Source organism: Buteo buteo, chromosome 9 (genome assembly GCF_964188355.1).
Source record: "Buteo buteo chromosome 9, bButBut1.hap1.1, whole genome shotgun sequence".
NCBI lineage: Eukaryota > Metazoa > Chordata > Aves > Accipitriformes > Accipitridae > Buteo > Buteo buteo.
In genome coordinates, this window is record NC_134179.1 from 21,311,481 (window position 1) to 21,327,302 (window position 15,822).

At 37.6% G+C, this 15,822-nt stretch overlaps 1 protein-coding gene across 6 annotated transcripts in view; it reads right to left on the reverse strand.

Annotated features, from left to right (window-relative positions):
• The window catches only part of PTPRK (protein tyrosine phosphatase receptor type K), a 417,854-nt gene that overhangs the window by 25,211 nt on the left and 376,821 nt on the right, over positions 1-15,822 (reverse strand). For 3 of the 6 annotated variants that reach the window (XM_075035661.1, XM_075035666.1, XM_075035667.1), the window contains exons 14-16: positions 12,413-12,551; positions 5,437-5,597; positions 3,254-3,289 (exon numbers count right to left, since the gene is read on the reverse strand). In XM_075035661.1, coding sequence (XP_074891762.1) covers positions 3,254-3,289; positions 5,437-5,597; positions 12,413-12,551 — 336 coding nt within the window. The remainder of the gene's footprint in view (positions 1-3,253; positions 3,290-5,436; positions 5,598-12,412; positions 12,552-15,822) is intronic. The other 3 variants (XM_075035662.1, XM_075035665.1, XM_075035664.1) reach the window with 3 other exon arrangements.

A 15,822-nucleotide genomic window follows, 5' to 3' on the forward strand; every position in this document is an offset into this window, starting at 1 on the left:
AAATGCAAACCCCGTTAATGCCTTCTGAAATGAGATCTCCTAGTAAGAAACCCAATTCTTTGAACTGTCACAGAAGTTGCTAATTTCAGTACATTTATGCTTCACTAAACTGCCTAATAATGCGAGTGACATGCAGCAGTCACTTTTTATTGTAGTGTTACCCATATTAAATCATACACATTTCAAACCACCTCAGGATTTGCAGTTCTCCCCATTCCTTGCAGTGTACTTACCAGTAATAGGCACTTTAACCCATTGAAGCAGCAAAAAACAATGAGTGAACAGAACATAAGAAATTTATTTCAGGACTATATTAGAAAATGACTAAAAGAAAATGACATTAAAAGTTGTTAAAGCTTCACAATAGGCAACAATGAAAGCCATTTTAAAAATATAAGGGCCACATTATTATGCCATCAATGTAATGATAGGGACTTGAGAAAAGCAAAATTGTCATACTAACTTAGTGATAATGTACACAGAATGGAGAGTAGCATTAATAACCTATACATGAAGAAAAAGAAACCTAGTGCAGCTACAGAGTAATAAGAGCTTCATATAAAATAACACGTTCTATAATTTAGAGCCCATAAAATTTTGCTCATCTCTAAATAAAACAGAGAAAAACTGTTTTGTGATGCTGGGCCAAACAAGGGTTACATGGAGTTGGAGTAGGTCAAATGATCTAGTTTCAAAGGAACAAGCTTATAGGTATCCAACCCCTTCTACATGGTGTGCCCAAAATCTTGTCTACTTCTCTCCGCTATTTCAGTCCATGCAATGAAAAATATTACCACTTCCAACTAACATTGCTTCGCTTATACCAGGAGACTATCATGCCCCAAACACTATTACAGTAGATGGAAATGCAGACAAGAACTATTAAACTGTTCTTCAACTAAGCCCTTGCCCTCCTGTTCACAGCTGCCTTTGTGTCTGCCACAATGCAGTGGCAACACATTGACCTTTGGAATAAGCTTACAGCCTAAATGAGCTATTAGGAATAGCTTGACAACTATCACCAAATAGTATCTATGTAGCTTGTAAGTGCCTGAAATAAAGCTAAAAGATACAAGAAGATCTTAGAAGAATTTCAGGAAAAGACTCATTTTCTGTAAGTCCATTGATCTAATTTTGGGAAGTATTCAGAATTACTGAGTCTACCCCTTTGCTCTTTCAGGCAATGGTGTTATTTCACCACCCCTCATAAAATTCTTAAACCACATGGTTAGGTTTCCTTGGGCCCAAAGTGGAAGGCTCCAGCATCTAACTGCTCTGATGGTTATAAACTTTCTCAGAGACTACTGTAGTGAAAAGATCGGCATTTGCAACATTATCAAAAGGAAATAGGCAGAATATGGCTTGATAAATCTCCCACATGGTGAGTATACCCAGCTTGACAAAGACCAAAGACTACTCACAAATAGCCATTTGCTGTCAGTCTCAGAGGACACTTCACATGAAGATCTGCAAAGGCTCCTCCTGGGTATAATTTCTATCAATATTTTCACCCACAACTTGCATAATGGTTTAGAAAATACCCTGACAGTATGGGCAGAGGGCACTGGGTGGTAAGACACCACAAGCACTTCACAAGTACAGGATCAGATTTCAAACTTATCTTGATTATTTGGGAGACAATGCAAAAATCAACAAGGCAAATTAAACAGTGAATGCAACATACTGTGTGTAGGAAAGGGAAGTCAAATATATAACTACAAAATGGAGTAACGGCCTGGGTAATGATAACTGGGATTTCAGCAGGTAACTCAATACAAGTCAGCAACATGAGCACAATAAAAAATGTCAAAATACAGTTCAGGTAGCAGAAATACTACAAGCAGGTCATGGGCGTACCTATTCCACTCAGCTCAGCATTGAGACTTCTTCTAAGAACTGTACCAGATTTGGGGTACCACAATTAAAAAATTCGACCTATGAGTTGGAAAGTGTTCAGAGGAAAAGAATGATAACGAGTTTAGAAAACATCAGCTACCTGATGATGGGTGAAAGAACTGGGTTTAACTCAACTGAAGAGAGAAAATTGAGGACACGTGAGCCTTTCAATGGGTAAAAGACTGTTTTAAAAGGACAGGAGTGTGTCACTTCTCCATATTTTCTATGAGTCTCTCAAAAGGAAAGGGCTCAATCCACAGCAATGAAGATTTAGTCTAGTTAGGAAAAAATGAGGGTGAGCAGCAATAGTACTCAGTAGTAACGCCCAGTTAGTAGTAACTAATGCTCAGAAAATTGAGCTTTGGGTCCCAAATAATACTAATATGGATCTGAATTTTATTTTTATTTAGGAGGAGCAAGGCACTGGAACATGCCACTGCAAGAGCAGAATTCTCTTCACTACAAATTTTAAAACACAGTAGACAATCAATTGCCAGAAAGAGTCTATATTATACGTATAATGTCCCATCTCAAAACAGAGGAGGGATTAAATTGCCTCCAGGTCCCTTTAAGCTTTACTTCTAGGAAATTAATTTTCAACTTCAGTTTATATTCATATCCACTTCCTGATATTTTTCTTCTATCCTAAAATAACCTCAGCAACTGACTGAAACTCAGTATTGCACATTGTGTTTATCAAACCAAGAACTCGGGTACAAATTATACTTTTATCTTTGTATTTTTAAAAAAACCTCTAAAACATGCATTCAGTGTTAGATGTGACATAGAAATAAGCAGCCTGGCCACTCCCAACATCTGTTCTTCTTTTTAAAGTAAGTACAAAGTTGAAAAACTTTTTAATATATGTATACAGGAATTTTTGTATAGAACTTACAAAGCTGTTGTTTCCTCTTGGATATTACAGAGGTTTTTCCCTTTTTTATTTTCCATATCATTCTTGTTACTTAGAAAATCGAGCTTTGGGTGCCAAGTAATACTAATATGGATCTGAATTTTATTTTTATATATCTCTTAATAGAGTTCTAGTTTCCCATGCCAGTTCATTGGAAGTCAGTTTGAATGCTCTGGGGAGAAAAGTTTTACTATTTTCCATTTACCTATTTCCTCATTTATTTTTCAGTTAGCACTGACTAGGAATAACTTCTTAATGAGAACATAAAATAATTTTTATTCTAAAAGCAGTGTCAGTTTAATTCTGAATTGGTAAACTGAGTGTAGAGTTATTTTCTGACAACAGCATGGCTATCTTTTACATAAAACAAGCTGTTTCAACATTCAACCATGCAAGGAGACGAAACTCATGCAGGAATGGATAACGAAGGACTAGGGTCCTCACCTAACACAGCTGTCGGCACAAGTGGATCATTGGGCACTGTAGGAAAACAAAGCTCATGAAGAAATACATTACCCTCAATATGTGTATTGTTAAGAATAAAAACAATGTACTTCAGAGTATAACCAAGTGATAACTAAACCCCATTAATTTTGTTACAGCAGAAAACCAGAATGAATACACAGTTTCAGAAAGCATCCTGAATAAAAGAGGAATGAAAGGCAGTGATTCTGGACTTTGGAAATGTAATGACAAAGGCAAAGAGATTCTTACTGAAATGAAATAAATAAGACATTAAATGCAATTTAGTTTTTGAAAGGGCTCCTCCTTCACTATTGTTCTTTTGCTTCACAATAAAGGTTCACTTTCATAGAACCAACTCCTTTCCTTTTAAACCCATCCTCTCATGTACTACTTGAATAGCTCATCTCAAAATAAAATGGTATTTCTTTAAAGTCTTCCAGGTAATTTTAAAAAATTATATACATATTTACAGTTAATAGCTTTTTTTGTGTGCAATGCCAACGATATTGCTCTTAATGAGTACAGGAAAATCACAGATACACAGATGCAGATGTTTGAACAAAAATCATAGAATTTTATCCTTTGTTATCACAACTAGAACTGTGCAGAGACAAATGCACTGTTTCAGACAGAAATGGTGGAATCCAGAATTTGGTTTTGTTCCAATCTGGAACAAAAATTTAAAATACCAACAGATCTGTGACAAAACTGAGCTCAAGTTCTCAAGCAATCTGCCTAAAAGTTTGTTGCATAGGAGGAAACCCCGGAAGCTTGGAAGATTCTTTGCCTCAGCACAGACGGTGGTCAGGAGAACTGCATCCTCCAACATGCCCAAAAATCACATACCTAGGACACTGGAAAACAGTGATGCTAAACTTCTTTGCCAACCAGCCAGGACAGCTGTGGTGGCTGGGGCTCATGGGCTCTTGGTGTCACATTAGTCCATCTGGAAGGCTGCCCAGGTGCCTGGCAGCCCTGGCTCACTAATAGCCATGTAGGTTCCTGATGGATACTTTGCCTGGGATCCACCATAACTTAATCCAAATCAAACTCTCTTTGCAAACCTGCCTCCACAAATTTCAATGCCAATAAGACATCAAACTTGGGAGAATTTTCAAACAGTTCCAGCCAAAACTGTGTAGAAAAACTCACAGGCTGATACTAAACTCCCATTTATAATTGGTTATGAGACACTTAAAATGTTAGCACTCTGCAGTTTGGTAAGCTTCAATAAACTGAGCAATAATCCCTCCTCCAAAATCCATTTCCCTTACAACAATCAGGAAAGAACTGAAGAGCCTTAAGGGATGTATTTTGCTCAAGCATAGTAAGCACTATGGGAGGCAAGAGAAGGGAGGTGGAGTGCCATTCCCAAAAGATGGCAATTCAGAAGCAGCTCAGGCTGCTCAGATCTGTTTAAAGCCAAGCCACAAGCCCATGTGACTGTCAGGTGAGGTTCCTGCCAGCTCCACAGCAGAATTATGTCCCTTAGGTAATTTACACACTAGTTTTGAGGTATTGAGTCTGCCAGTGGAGTATCTTGCTTTTGTGCAAGGCATAGTGCAGACGCTGGGAGGCAGGTGTGCTGGACAGTGGTAGCTATAACCTAGACACTTAACTGTCAGAAACCCAAACTGCCAAACTTTGTCAAAACCAGACAGTTGGCAAGTATACAAAAAAGGAATATGAATATACAGCAAATTTGCAGATACATAACAAGCTTGTTCCTAAACTTCACAAACAGCAAGGAAAATTGTCAGTTTCCTTCTGTTACAATGTCCTTACTGCCAAAAGAAAGAAATTAATTTGGACCTCACATTATTATTCATTACAGACATGGAGTTACGCAGTAATATTTAACATGCTGGTATTAAATATCCTCATGGGGGCAAACTCAATTTCAGATTTTAATTGAGATATTCTAGAAGCATAATATTTTCCCTGGAACAAGTATCAATGCATACTGAACGTACATGTAAATATTTAAATAATTGGCCACATACTAATAAGGATAACATACAAACATCCCTACTCAACCTTTGGGTTTACCAGTGTCCCTAGAAAACCTGGAGCTTACAACAATTTTCCTTAAAAAAGTAGAATTTTTTTCCGTGTTTCTATATTCACCTACACTCCAGAGTATCTATCGCTGTTGTACTTACATCTGGGGCTGAAGTTATGAGAGTCCATAAACGTGATTGAAAGGGGATCTTCTGCATGCAGGGTGCTTTGGTCAGCGTAACTCCTATCCATCGCATTCACCATGTGTGTCATCTCCTGGCGGGTGGTCCCCATGGCATCCTTGCGCTTCTTGGCAAGTTTGCTGCCCAGCCAAAAAAAAAAACCCAAACCACCTTAATATTTGATGAACACTGATGTCTACAGTAATCATTATCTATAATCCTGAGTGACTGAAAGGTTTGGCTGATTTTCCTGTGTACAACTTTTCCAGCATGAAATTGATAAAACTATGCACGCTGCTATGAAAGAACCATGATCATGTGTTTTCTGTACACACACAAATGCTGTAATTCAAGTGCTAACTTCTGTACCCTGGTAATATTTTTTTTTTCCTGTGCAGCAATTATACTAATATAAACAAATTAGAGAATATAATTACATTTTAACTGAAATGATAAATAAGAAGCATCTGTGCATGCAGTTTTATCAACCATCTCCATTTAAATCTGTGTTTTGATTTTATAAATGGATAATTCATTCCCCTTGCTCGCCTTGTTAGGAAGAAATCATTTAACCTTCTAAATTACTTTGTTAGTCAAAAAAACCTATGAAATAACAAAAGAAACATAATTATTCGATATGGATTCATATTACCTTTTATGCTAGAAGTTTTTCTTCCCATTCAGTACACAAGATACAACATGATACCACACTTTGTTCCTGATACTGAACTTTGGTTCTTTAAAAAACAAATCAACCCCCCCTCACCACTCTACCCTTTCATGCAGTTTGGGAACAACTTAAATTTTGACATTAATAGTCTTGCACTCTAAATGTATCTGCAGTTAAACTGCAACCTAATCTGTACAACTAAAGCCCTCAAATTAACAGCCAATGCCCTTAAAGTGCACACTTCAGAAATATATGTCAATTCTTTCCTTTTGATGAAGAACTGGAAGTGATTTTCACTGTCACCAGAGGTCAGATGGAAGCAGATAATATATTTTAATTATCACTTAAAGCCTACTCCTCTTAAAGCATATATCTACAGTAGTAGGAAGTATGCAGAGCAGCATGAAGTGCACCTTGGTTCTGCAGGAACCTGTGAGATACAGCACACTGTTCTGAAAACTCCTTGTTTTCATCTGAAGCTGTGACTGCAGTGTAAGACGTAGCCAACCCGCTTATTTGGATAAATCTGACACCACGTGGGAGAGATACAATCATCGCCAAAAATACTGGGTTCTTCAAAATACGTGTTTAAAACACAGCTTAGCTTCACAAACTTTTTCTGCATAAAATATAATCAAATATACTGTTAACTGTTTAGACTGTATTTATCTTACATTTCCCTGACTAAAAGGACTGCCTGCTCTTCCTCTGTTCTCTGATAACTTTTAATATTCTGTGCCGCACTCTATCAGTAGACAAAGAGAATATTAGTGTAAATTATCCCCCCATTTACTTGTTAAGTCCTGGGCACATCCACCAGAAAAGACCCACACCACCCTCTGGGGCAGGACGCACTTCATGTTTTTGCATATTTAAGAAAATGTTAAGAGGACTGTTTCTTATGTTAATAGTCTTTGCTCACAGTAAGGGGCCACAAAGTAGGATACAGATGGGCAAAGCACTCCTATGAATAACAAAGATTCTCCCACCTATCAGACTCATCTCCTTATTTTGTCCCCACCCTCTTTTCTTTCCCCCATTTACAGATAGACTAGTTGGAAAATGACTACCCAATAACCCCCTCACTACAAAAATCCCAAAGGTGGTCTCTCAACCTTTCATTTTTCCATCAAACCCTTGTGGTGTACATGGGGGTTCTGTGTGTATCAGTTGTTCCGTGAAAACTAAAGAACCAGTGACAGTTGGATGTCCCCTTTGAATGCTTTATTTTATACATTTACTCCACGCATTCCTATTTACTTAAGAAAAATTGGTTTAAATGATACTCTGGTTGAACAAATGAAGACCATCAGAACTTCAGAGGTGAAACTGCTTGAGCATTATAACTGGGTTCCCGATACTATCAAAGCTTTCACAAAACTGGCATTTCTAGTTCAGACTGGTTTTTTAAGTTTCAAAGCCTTTCAGATAGTCTCTATACACTGAAGATTGCCCGTTTCTAATGCCACCTCAGAAATGGAACAAAAAGACTATTACATCTCATCTCGACTATATTAAGCCCTTCTTTGAAGTACCACTTTGTAACAAAACTTGCTAACTACGCTAAATAAATCAACAGCTATTAAGGCTTTCAAGTTATTAGCTTATTAGAGTAGCTACTTTCTAATTCGTATGCTCTGCTTCAACTCCTAAAAAGGCCTATTGTGTTGTAGAGCTGCAACCCAAAGCTGCTGGGAAATGGGAGGACAGCTTTATTGTTCAACAGCTCCTGGCTCCCTCGGGGTTTGACGTGTTTTTCCTTTCCTTTTTTGCTTCCTTCACTTGGCTAAAGGCACATGCAATCTATGCTTCACGATAGTTAAGCAAATCACGGTTGAAGTACTCGAGGCTGACAGAAAGTGTAAATGATTCTCATTATCTGCTAAAGGATTCAGTTGGGTGAACCTGCGCAGGTGGGTGTTTCAGTGGGAGCTGGAGGGGGAAAGTGCTCCATCATAGGATGAAACTGTGCGGTGAATTATCTCGAGCGGAAGCAATTGTTATTTAACAAGGAAATTATAATTTGTCACAATAAACGGGAGAATGGCAGTTAGCTAAGCCAGTTTAGCTTTTTTTTATTTTTAAGTTTGTTTAAAGAAGTCAACTAATCTGCTTAAAAATGTGGAAGAGCATCATTATCAGACACCACGGGTTCATCAAAGCACTTGAGTGCATTCTCAGATCCCCTCTGAAGTCAAGGGCTTTACGCATTTATTTAAAATTAAGAATGTGTGTAACTGCTTTGCTCAATCACAGCCAAAACTGCTGCAGCCCTCACAAAAATTAATTTGGTCTACAGGTATAAAAAAAGTCAGCTTTGCTTCAATGAGGCAAAACATCATGCAAACCCTATGTCCTATAGTCAGATCCACATTTTAAAATGTGTATGCAAAGCACCTCACAAGCAATAGATGCAGACCACTACACAAAAAATATTTCTGAAAAGAAAAAAAAAAAAAAAAAAAAGCTTGGTACCGCAGAGGTAGATGTGTTGCTCTGCCATTGGTAGGGCAGAGACCTATTTATAAAGGTCTGGCATCTGCCTACAATCTGTGTAGGAAAAGTGGTGCACAGGATCCCTCCTGCTAACTGATATGCTAAGAGAGAACAATTTGTGATTTACAAGCACAGTTCTCTAGCTGGGAAATGGGAAAAGAGATTTTTTTTCCTTAGTGTGATGTGTTGCTGTGAATCATAATGCAAATTAAATTATGATTACAATAAACTAAAATGATAGTTATGGGAAAAACTGTAGCAAGAAGCAAAAGTCTCAATATACAGTTAGAAATACAATATCCCTTTAAAAAAAACCACAGGGTAAGAGTAACAGGAACAATGATACAAGCAATTTTTCAAGCCTGAGAATAAAGAAAGGTAACTACCAATAAAACTTTAGGAAAATTATAGAGACTGGTTTTCTTTTTTAAAAAGGGATACTGCATCTTTAAAACATGTAAAATAGTAAGTCACCCGTATTCTACTTACAGATAGTAGGAGTAAGAATAGTAGCTCCTCCTGGCAAGCAAATCACAGACAGTGGAAAAAGAGAAGCAATGGTGAATGAAAAGCGTGACTCTGTCACATTCAATAAAGCAGAGAAATGTGCGCTTAAAAAAAAATTGAAAAATTCATGTTTCTTTGGTTAGCATTTCAAGTTGCTCATGCACAAACTAGCCTTACTTTGCCATGCAATTAAAAAAAAATACACTAGCATATAAAAATGATTTGTTTTTTAGAAAGATCACTTGAGAAAATTACATGCTGAGATTTCATTTATTGCCAAAAAATTTGAAAATTAAATGGATTGTGTATTTTCAACATGCAATTCAGCATAATATAATGATCACCACCTAGATGTCATGACGAATGAACAGCTGTGTACAAATCTTGTGCAGTAAATATGCTTTTTACTTTTCAGTTACAAAAACTAAAGATTGCATTAATAAATACATTTAATCAGAAAACAAATTTCATGTCATTCATTTTAACATCTTTATTGGTACACAGGTGTATACATATATGTTTGTATGCATACTATATGTAGCTATATGAGTACACACATTTTAAAGAATGCACGTTTACAAGAGATATGTGTGTACTGACATATATACCACACATTTCCTGAATGCAAACATATGTTTTCTATTTTAAAATCTTGTAATTGGAAATGCTGATGTAGTCATGCTAAGCATTAAAAATATGGAAGGTAAACAAATGGAAGGAAATGAAGGACATTTGGAAATAGTCCAACAATGACTTAGAAAATAAAAATGGCATTGCTTGTTAAAGATGCAGTATCCCTTTTCTTAGTTGGTTTGATTACTCCAGTAAAACTCTGTGAGAGCTGTTAAGAGCTTCATTTGGGAAAACTTCAAACCAATTTGTACAAAATGATCAGGCAAAGCCTAAAACATCTCAAGCTCATGAACAAAACTGCTTAATACTCCATTTTTCAATATAATGTAATGCTGCATTTAATCAGATTGAGATAGCGATGGCTGTGCATACGACTTAATAAACCAATGAAAATGCAGAAACCATTGTTTTATTGACTTTTCCGTGTAATAAGCTGTGGTCAATTCAGGTACCAAAAGGGATACTACATAATGGATCACCGAATATGTACACTACAGAAGATGATTCAAACGGATCAGTTTTCAGTCCCACCACAACTAAGTGAAGTGTGTTTATGTACGTGTGAATGTGTCAGGGTTTTTACAGCTGTTCCTGGCTTCATTATGTGGATTACCCTGATTCACTAGATGGGCTGAATTAACTCAGGTATTCAAAGGCTTTCTATGCTTTTTGTAAGAGACCTTGACTAAAGCTGGTATTAAAAAAACCCTGCCCACTTTCCCTAAGCGGGGTCGGGGACGGAATGGCACACCTATAACATACACGATAGAAAACCAATTAAACTATCATGATGAAAAATTGTCAAACATTAAAGATTCATTAAACAGGTTAATTTCTCACCTATTTTGAATACAAAATGGCACAGGAGTTTAGAAATGTTATGTGCTTTAGAATGATGATCAAGTATCATTCCTAAGAGGATACTGAATTCACAGGTTCAGAAAACGGAAGGGGAAAAAAGGGGAAATTTAAAAATATAATTTCTCAGACATGATTAACTTATCAAACAATTTAACAGGGAAAGTACGAGTCTAAAAGGACTCTGAATGCAAGAGGTAAAAAGGATAGTAAAAATGAACACATTGAATTTAAAGCTTATTTTTTTTGTTACCTGCAAAACTAGTCAATCCCATCTGGAAGTGACTGACAATATATAGTGGTAGACAATCTCTCTCTCTCACACACACGTGCACACACACAGAGTCTTCTATTATACGTAAGGGGACCGCTGCAACACGCACTGAGAAGATGATACTCCCCAGCACATACCTTCCAATAAAGCTATAAAATAGAGATTTCTTCCCGAAAGCTTAAAAACAACTATTTTTTTGTTTTTCAAAAGTTGTGTAAATAAAATTGGTTGACTGTTTTTGCATATGATGAGTTGGACCTTTTGCCTATGTGTTAATTCTCAACCACAGAGGTAAACAACAGAGAAAAGTAAAAGCACTTTTGGGAAAAATCACATATGTAGCTAACTAACACAGAACACTATAAGCATACCTAATGTTTCTAATGCAGACGTTTCTTCTCCAAGTTATATATCTCCAGGGATAATTGTAAAGAGGCAATAAATTAAAAAAATCTAATGCAAACCAGAAATTATAACATATAGAATGATCTTAGATACAGTTTTAATTTTTTTCTTAATCTTTAAAAATAATAGCAACTTGCATTTCAGAGGAGCATTTGCAACATTTACAAATATACTTTTCATTAAGACTTCTGCAAAAGGCAAGGGAACACAATGCACACACCACTGGAAGATAAAGGTCTTGTTCTACCCAAGAAAAATCAGCTTATGTCCTGTGAAGGGGACCCGCCAGGGAGGGGGCGCACAGAAAGAGAGGAATTGGTTCCTATGCTATAACTACGGATTTATAGAGCCATATTATGAACTTTTATGCCAGGTTACAGAGTTGCAACTACTGGGAAGTCGAGACTTTAAAAACTGACCGAGGAATAGGGTAGCACAATTTACAATAGGTAGGAGCATTTGGATGCAGAGTTAGCATTGTACTATGCCAGAAGATGGCGATATTGCTTACTGTCTAAGAAAGCACTGAAAAAATAAAAATTCATTCAAATTAATACACTTTTAAACAATTTCATGCACTAAGGACTTGCTAGATAATTTTACAGTGATGTGGTATGACTTTCAAGAAAAAACTCCAGGTTTACAAGAGCATAAATAGAGGTATAAAATTACATTATTTTGCAAGCTGGATAACATACAGATACAAATAACTCATTAGAGCTGCATATAGAAAATCAAATTCATTAGGTGATTACAACATGAAAAGTACAGTAAGTTATTCTTTTGTTCTTTGCTTTAAAAAAAAAAAGGCTCCATGAATTTCAATTCCACCCATTTTAATATTCTGTACATTCCTCCAACTGCAACTTAAAACTACTTGTAAATGAGAAAATGTATAGCTATTGGATCCCAAATATAAAGAAATCCTCTCTTCAAATCCATCATAAGAATCACAGCAAAACCAACAGGAAACACAAAGAACTCATCCAAAAACTGAGGAGAGCTACTGGTCCTGAATTTTTTTTTTTTTGAAAGACCTGTAAAAAATACCCATTTCATTATTGCTCGATATGGAGGAAAAAAAGAGGGATCAACACAGATCATTTTCTTACCTTTTTTTGACGATCAATATGACAACAAGGAGAAGTAGGATGAATACCAGAATTCCAGCACTTATTCCTGCTATTTTCACCACTCGATCTGTTTGCTTAGCTGGATCCGGAATCACCTCGGGTTCTTCTGTTGCTGCTGCTAAATTAATCAAAAAAGAAGTTGCTTAAATGTGTAAGCACTAGAGACAAGGAAATCATAATTGGTAATAATTTCCAAATATGTGTGTGTTTTAAAACAGTAGCCAGAATATAGATACATGCATCATGTGTTTATACATCTACACATATGTACATAGACATGCTACAAATTTCAATCTATATCCCATACATTTGCAACACCAAGTATATGACTATGTATGTGTGTATACAGGTGCAAATATATAAATACATATACACATAACTTCCTGTATACAGAAGCATATATGCATCTGGATTTCCAAACAGGTTACTATATTACAAAGCAGAAGACAAAGCAGAGACAATCTATCAACTAAATCACCATTACTTCATTTAATGTTATTTTTTCAGATATTAAATATGGCATATTTAACATTGACTAGTGAGATTACGTTAACTCACAAACAGTAAATTACACTCTCTCTTCCAAGCCGCAACTGGCACCCTAAACTCTAGTCCTTCTCTCCTTCACCCAGTTTCAGTCCACCTTTGTATATTAATTCACCTTACAGCATCTGCCTGGCATTCTACTGGGAATTTTGATTCTCCAAATAAGGTCATTCACAAAGCCAAGCCTAAAGTCAGCTGTAGTTTTATTTCTGTTTATAGGCCCTGAAAAAAATAAAATAATAATAAAGAATATCGCTATTCTACACAGAGGCGAAACCACTCCGTAACACAGCTGAGTGGGCTGAGGCCACAGGTTACAGCAGAGAGGAAAACAGAATATATATGAAAGAGCACAGCCGTTCAGTCTGCACCTCTCTGCATCACAGCCTGGCATACAAAGCATCAGGATCATGGGGTTTTCCAGCCTGGCAAAAATATCAAAAAATATAAATAGGTTTCAGCCGCGGGTAAAATCCCATGAGGTGTTTACTTGTAAAATAGGAAACGGCTTTTCAGTTCTCTAGTTCTTACTTTCTAAGGCTGTGGCTTAGCACTTTGCCTTTTGCTTGCTCACAAGGCAGGGGTGGGTACATACACTCGCTCGCGCTGACCCTTCTTCTCTCACTCTCCACCTGGCATGCAGCAGGTGCCACTTAACCTCTCCCCCCTCACAGCAGCTGCACGTGGAGTAGTTACAAGCTGTTGGTATCATCATGCCTATGTCATTACACAGAAAATATGTTACTCTGAAACTGAGATGCTTCTCAACAGACCACCAAAGCAAGCAGAACGAAAACCGAGGTGAAGCCACACCAGAGAAGGACTACCGCTCCCCTGAATATCTGCTCCACAGGCCTTTCAGAAAGCCAGCGTAGTCAGTACCAGGCATAATTGGTATCTAATACCTTAACTATGTTACTCAGACTGCTTCTATTCAGGTTCCATGTGCAGGAACCCATGTTATCTTTTGAGGGAAGGATCATGCTGTTGTTTAAAATCACTCTTTATTACTTGTTTCTGTAACCTCCACCTCAGCAGTATCTGAACCACTTACTAACAACTTGCCCTCAGAACAACCTTCTGAGTTGGGAACGTGCTCCCTTCCAGACACCCATGCGAGAGCTAGGCAGACAGTGAGAGATCTGGCAGTGCTTTAATCATAAAACTTAATCATCATCATAAGACTTCATCATCATAATTATCTCTCTCCCCAACAGCTTGAACTCTATCTGCTGAGAAATACTAAATGCTTCTTCCTTCGTGTAAATACATGCCTGTATACACACTTGCATATATAACCTGCGTGGACTCAATCCTATATATTTTGTTTGTATTATACGTGTTGTTGAGGTGTCCAGAGGTAAGAGTCAGGATCAGGTAAATGGTGTGTGCATGTGTAGCTGCATACACATAACATACTCACACACAAGCTAGAATTAATGCCAGATATGCATACGATGCTGTCTAGCAGGAAACAAGGGGGATGACTTTTGAGGTAGAACTGGAAGAAGAAGGTGTTCGAGATTCTCAATGCTTAAAATGAATCAGCTCCCAGTCTACTATTAGCTGGGCTGGATGTGACAAATACGAATGAACATTTGATAAGCAGTAAAGCCAAAAGGCCAATCAGTAGAGTCAAAAGACCAATCAAAGTTAAAATATAAATGGCTTTATATGCCAATGGGGAAAAAACCTCATGTTTGCTGTATGGGGTACTGAGAAACAGCAAGGACGTGGGAAGGGTAGAGAGGGGAGCATGCAGGAGTAGGATAGTCGCTGTGTCTGGAATTGCCATGAGTACAATGTGAGCGCAGCTGGGTAGCTCTGACCTAGCAAAGGTAAGAACTGATCAAGCTGCAAAATAATTAAGGCTTGAGCAAGAGATTTAGTTGTGTGGATGGAGATTCAGGACCAGGTCTTTGAGAGATTTCAAAATACGAATCACAAGGATTGGATCTGACTCGAAGATGCACTTCAAAAGTTGAAGTCTCAAAAATACATCCAAAAGCACAAGCTTTGGGCCTTGATCAGGATGGGGGTATTTTCACAGGAGTATTAGTGAGAGATAAGAGATTAGAGGGGAAAGAATGAAAGACCTGTCTCACACTTTCCTGGAGAAAGATAGTACCCTTACTGATTGATAGAGCAAGCTGCAATATAGGTGCTTCTCAGAGTCATGTTTAAAATCATTGCTTGGCCACTCACAATGTTACTTCATTCAGAAAAGTTAGCTTAGAGAAACAACTATGCACTTCTCAAAAAATCTGAAGGAAATGTGACGGAGGGAGTGTCGTGGTTTAACCCCAGCCAGCAACCAAGCACCACGCAGCCACTCACTCACTTCCCCCCCAAGTGGGATGAGGGAGAAAATCGGGAAATGAAGTAAAACTCATGGGTTGAGATAAGAACAGTTTAATAGAACAGAAAGGAAGAAAATAATAATGATAATGATAACACTAATACAACGACCACAGTAACAATAAAAGGATTGGAATGTACAAATGATGCGCAGGACAATTGCTCACCACCTGCCAACCGACACCCAGCTAGTCCCTGAGCGGTGATCCCCCCGCCCCCACTCCCCAGTTCCTATACTGGATGGGACATCCCATGGTATGGAATACACCGTTGGCCAGTTTGGCTCAACTACCCTGGCTCTGTCCTGTGCCAACTTCTTGTGCCCCTCCAGCCTTCTCGCTGGCTGGGCTTGAGAAACTGAAAAATCCTTGACTTTAGACTAAACACTACTTAGCAACAACTGAAAACATAAGTGTTACCAACATTCTTCGCATACTGAACTCAAACATAGCACTGTATCCGCTACTAGGAAGACAATTAACTCT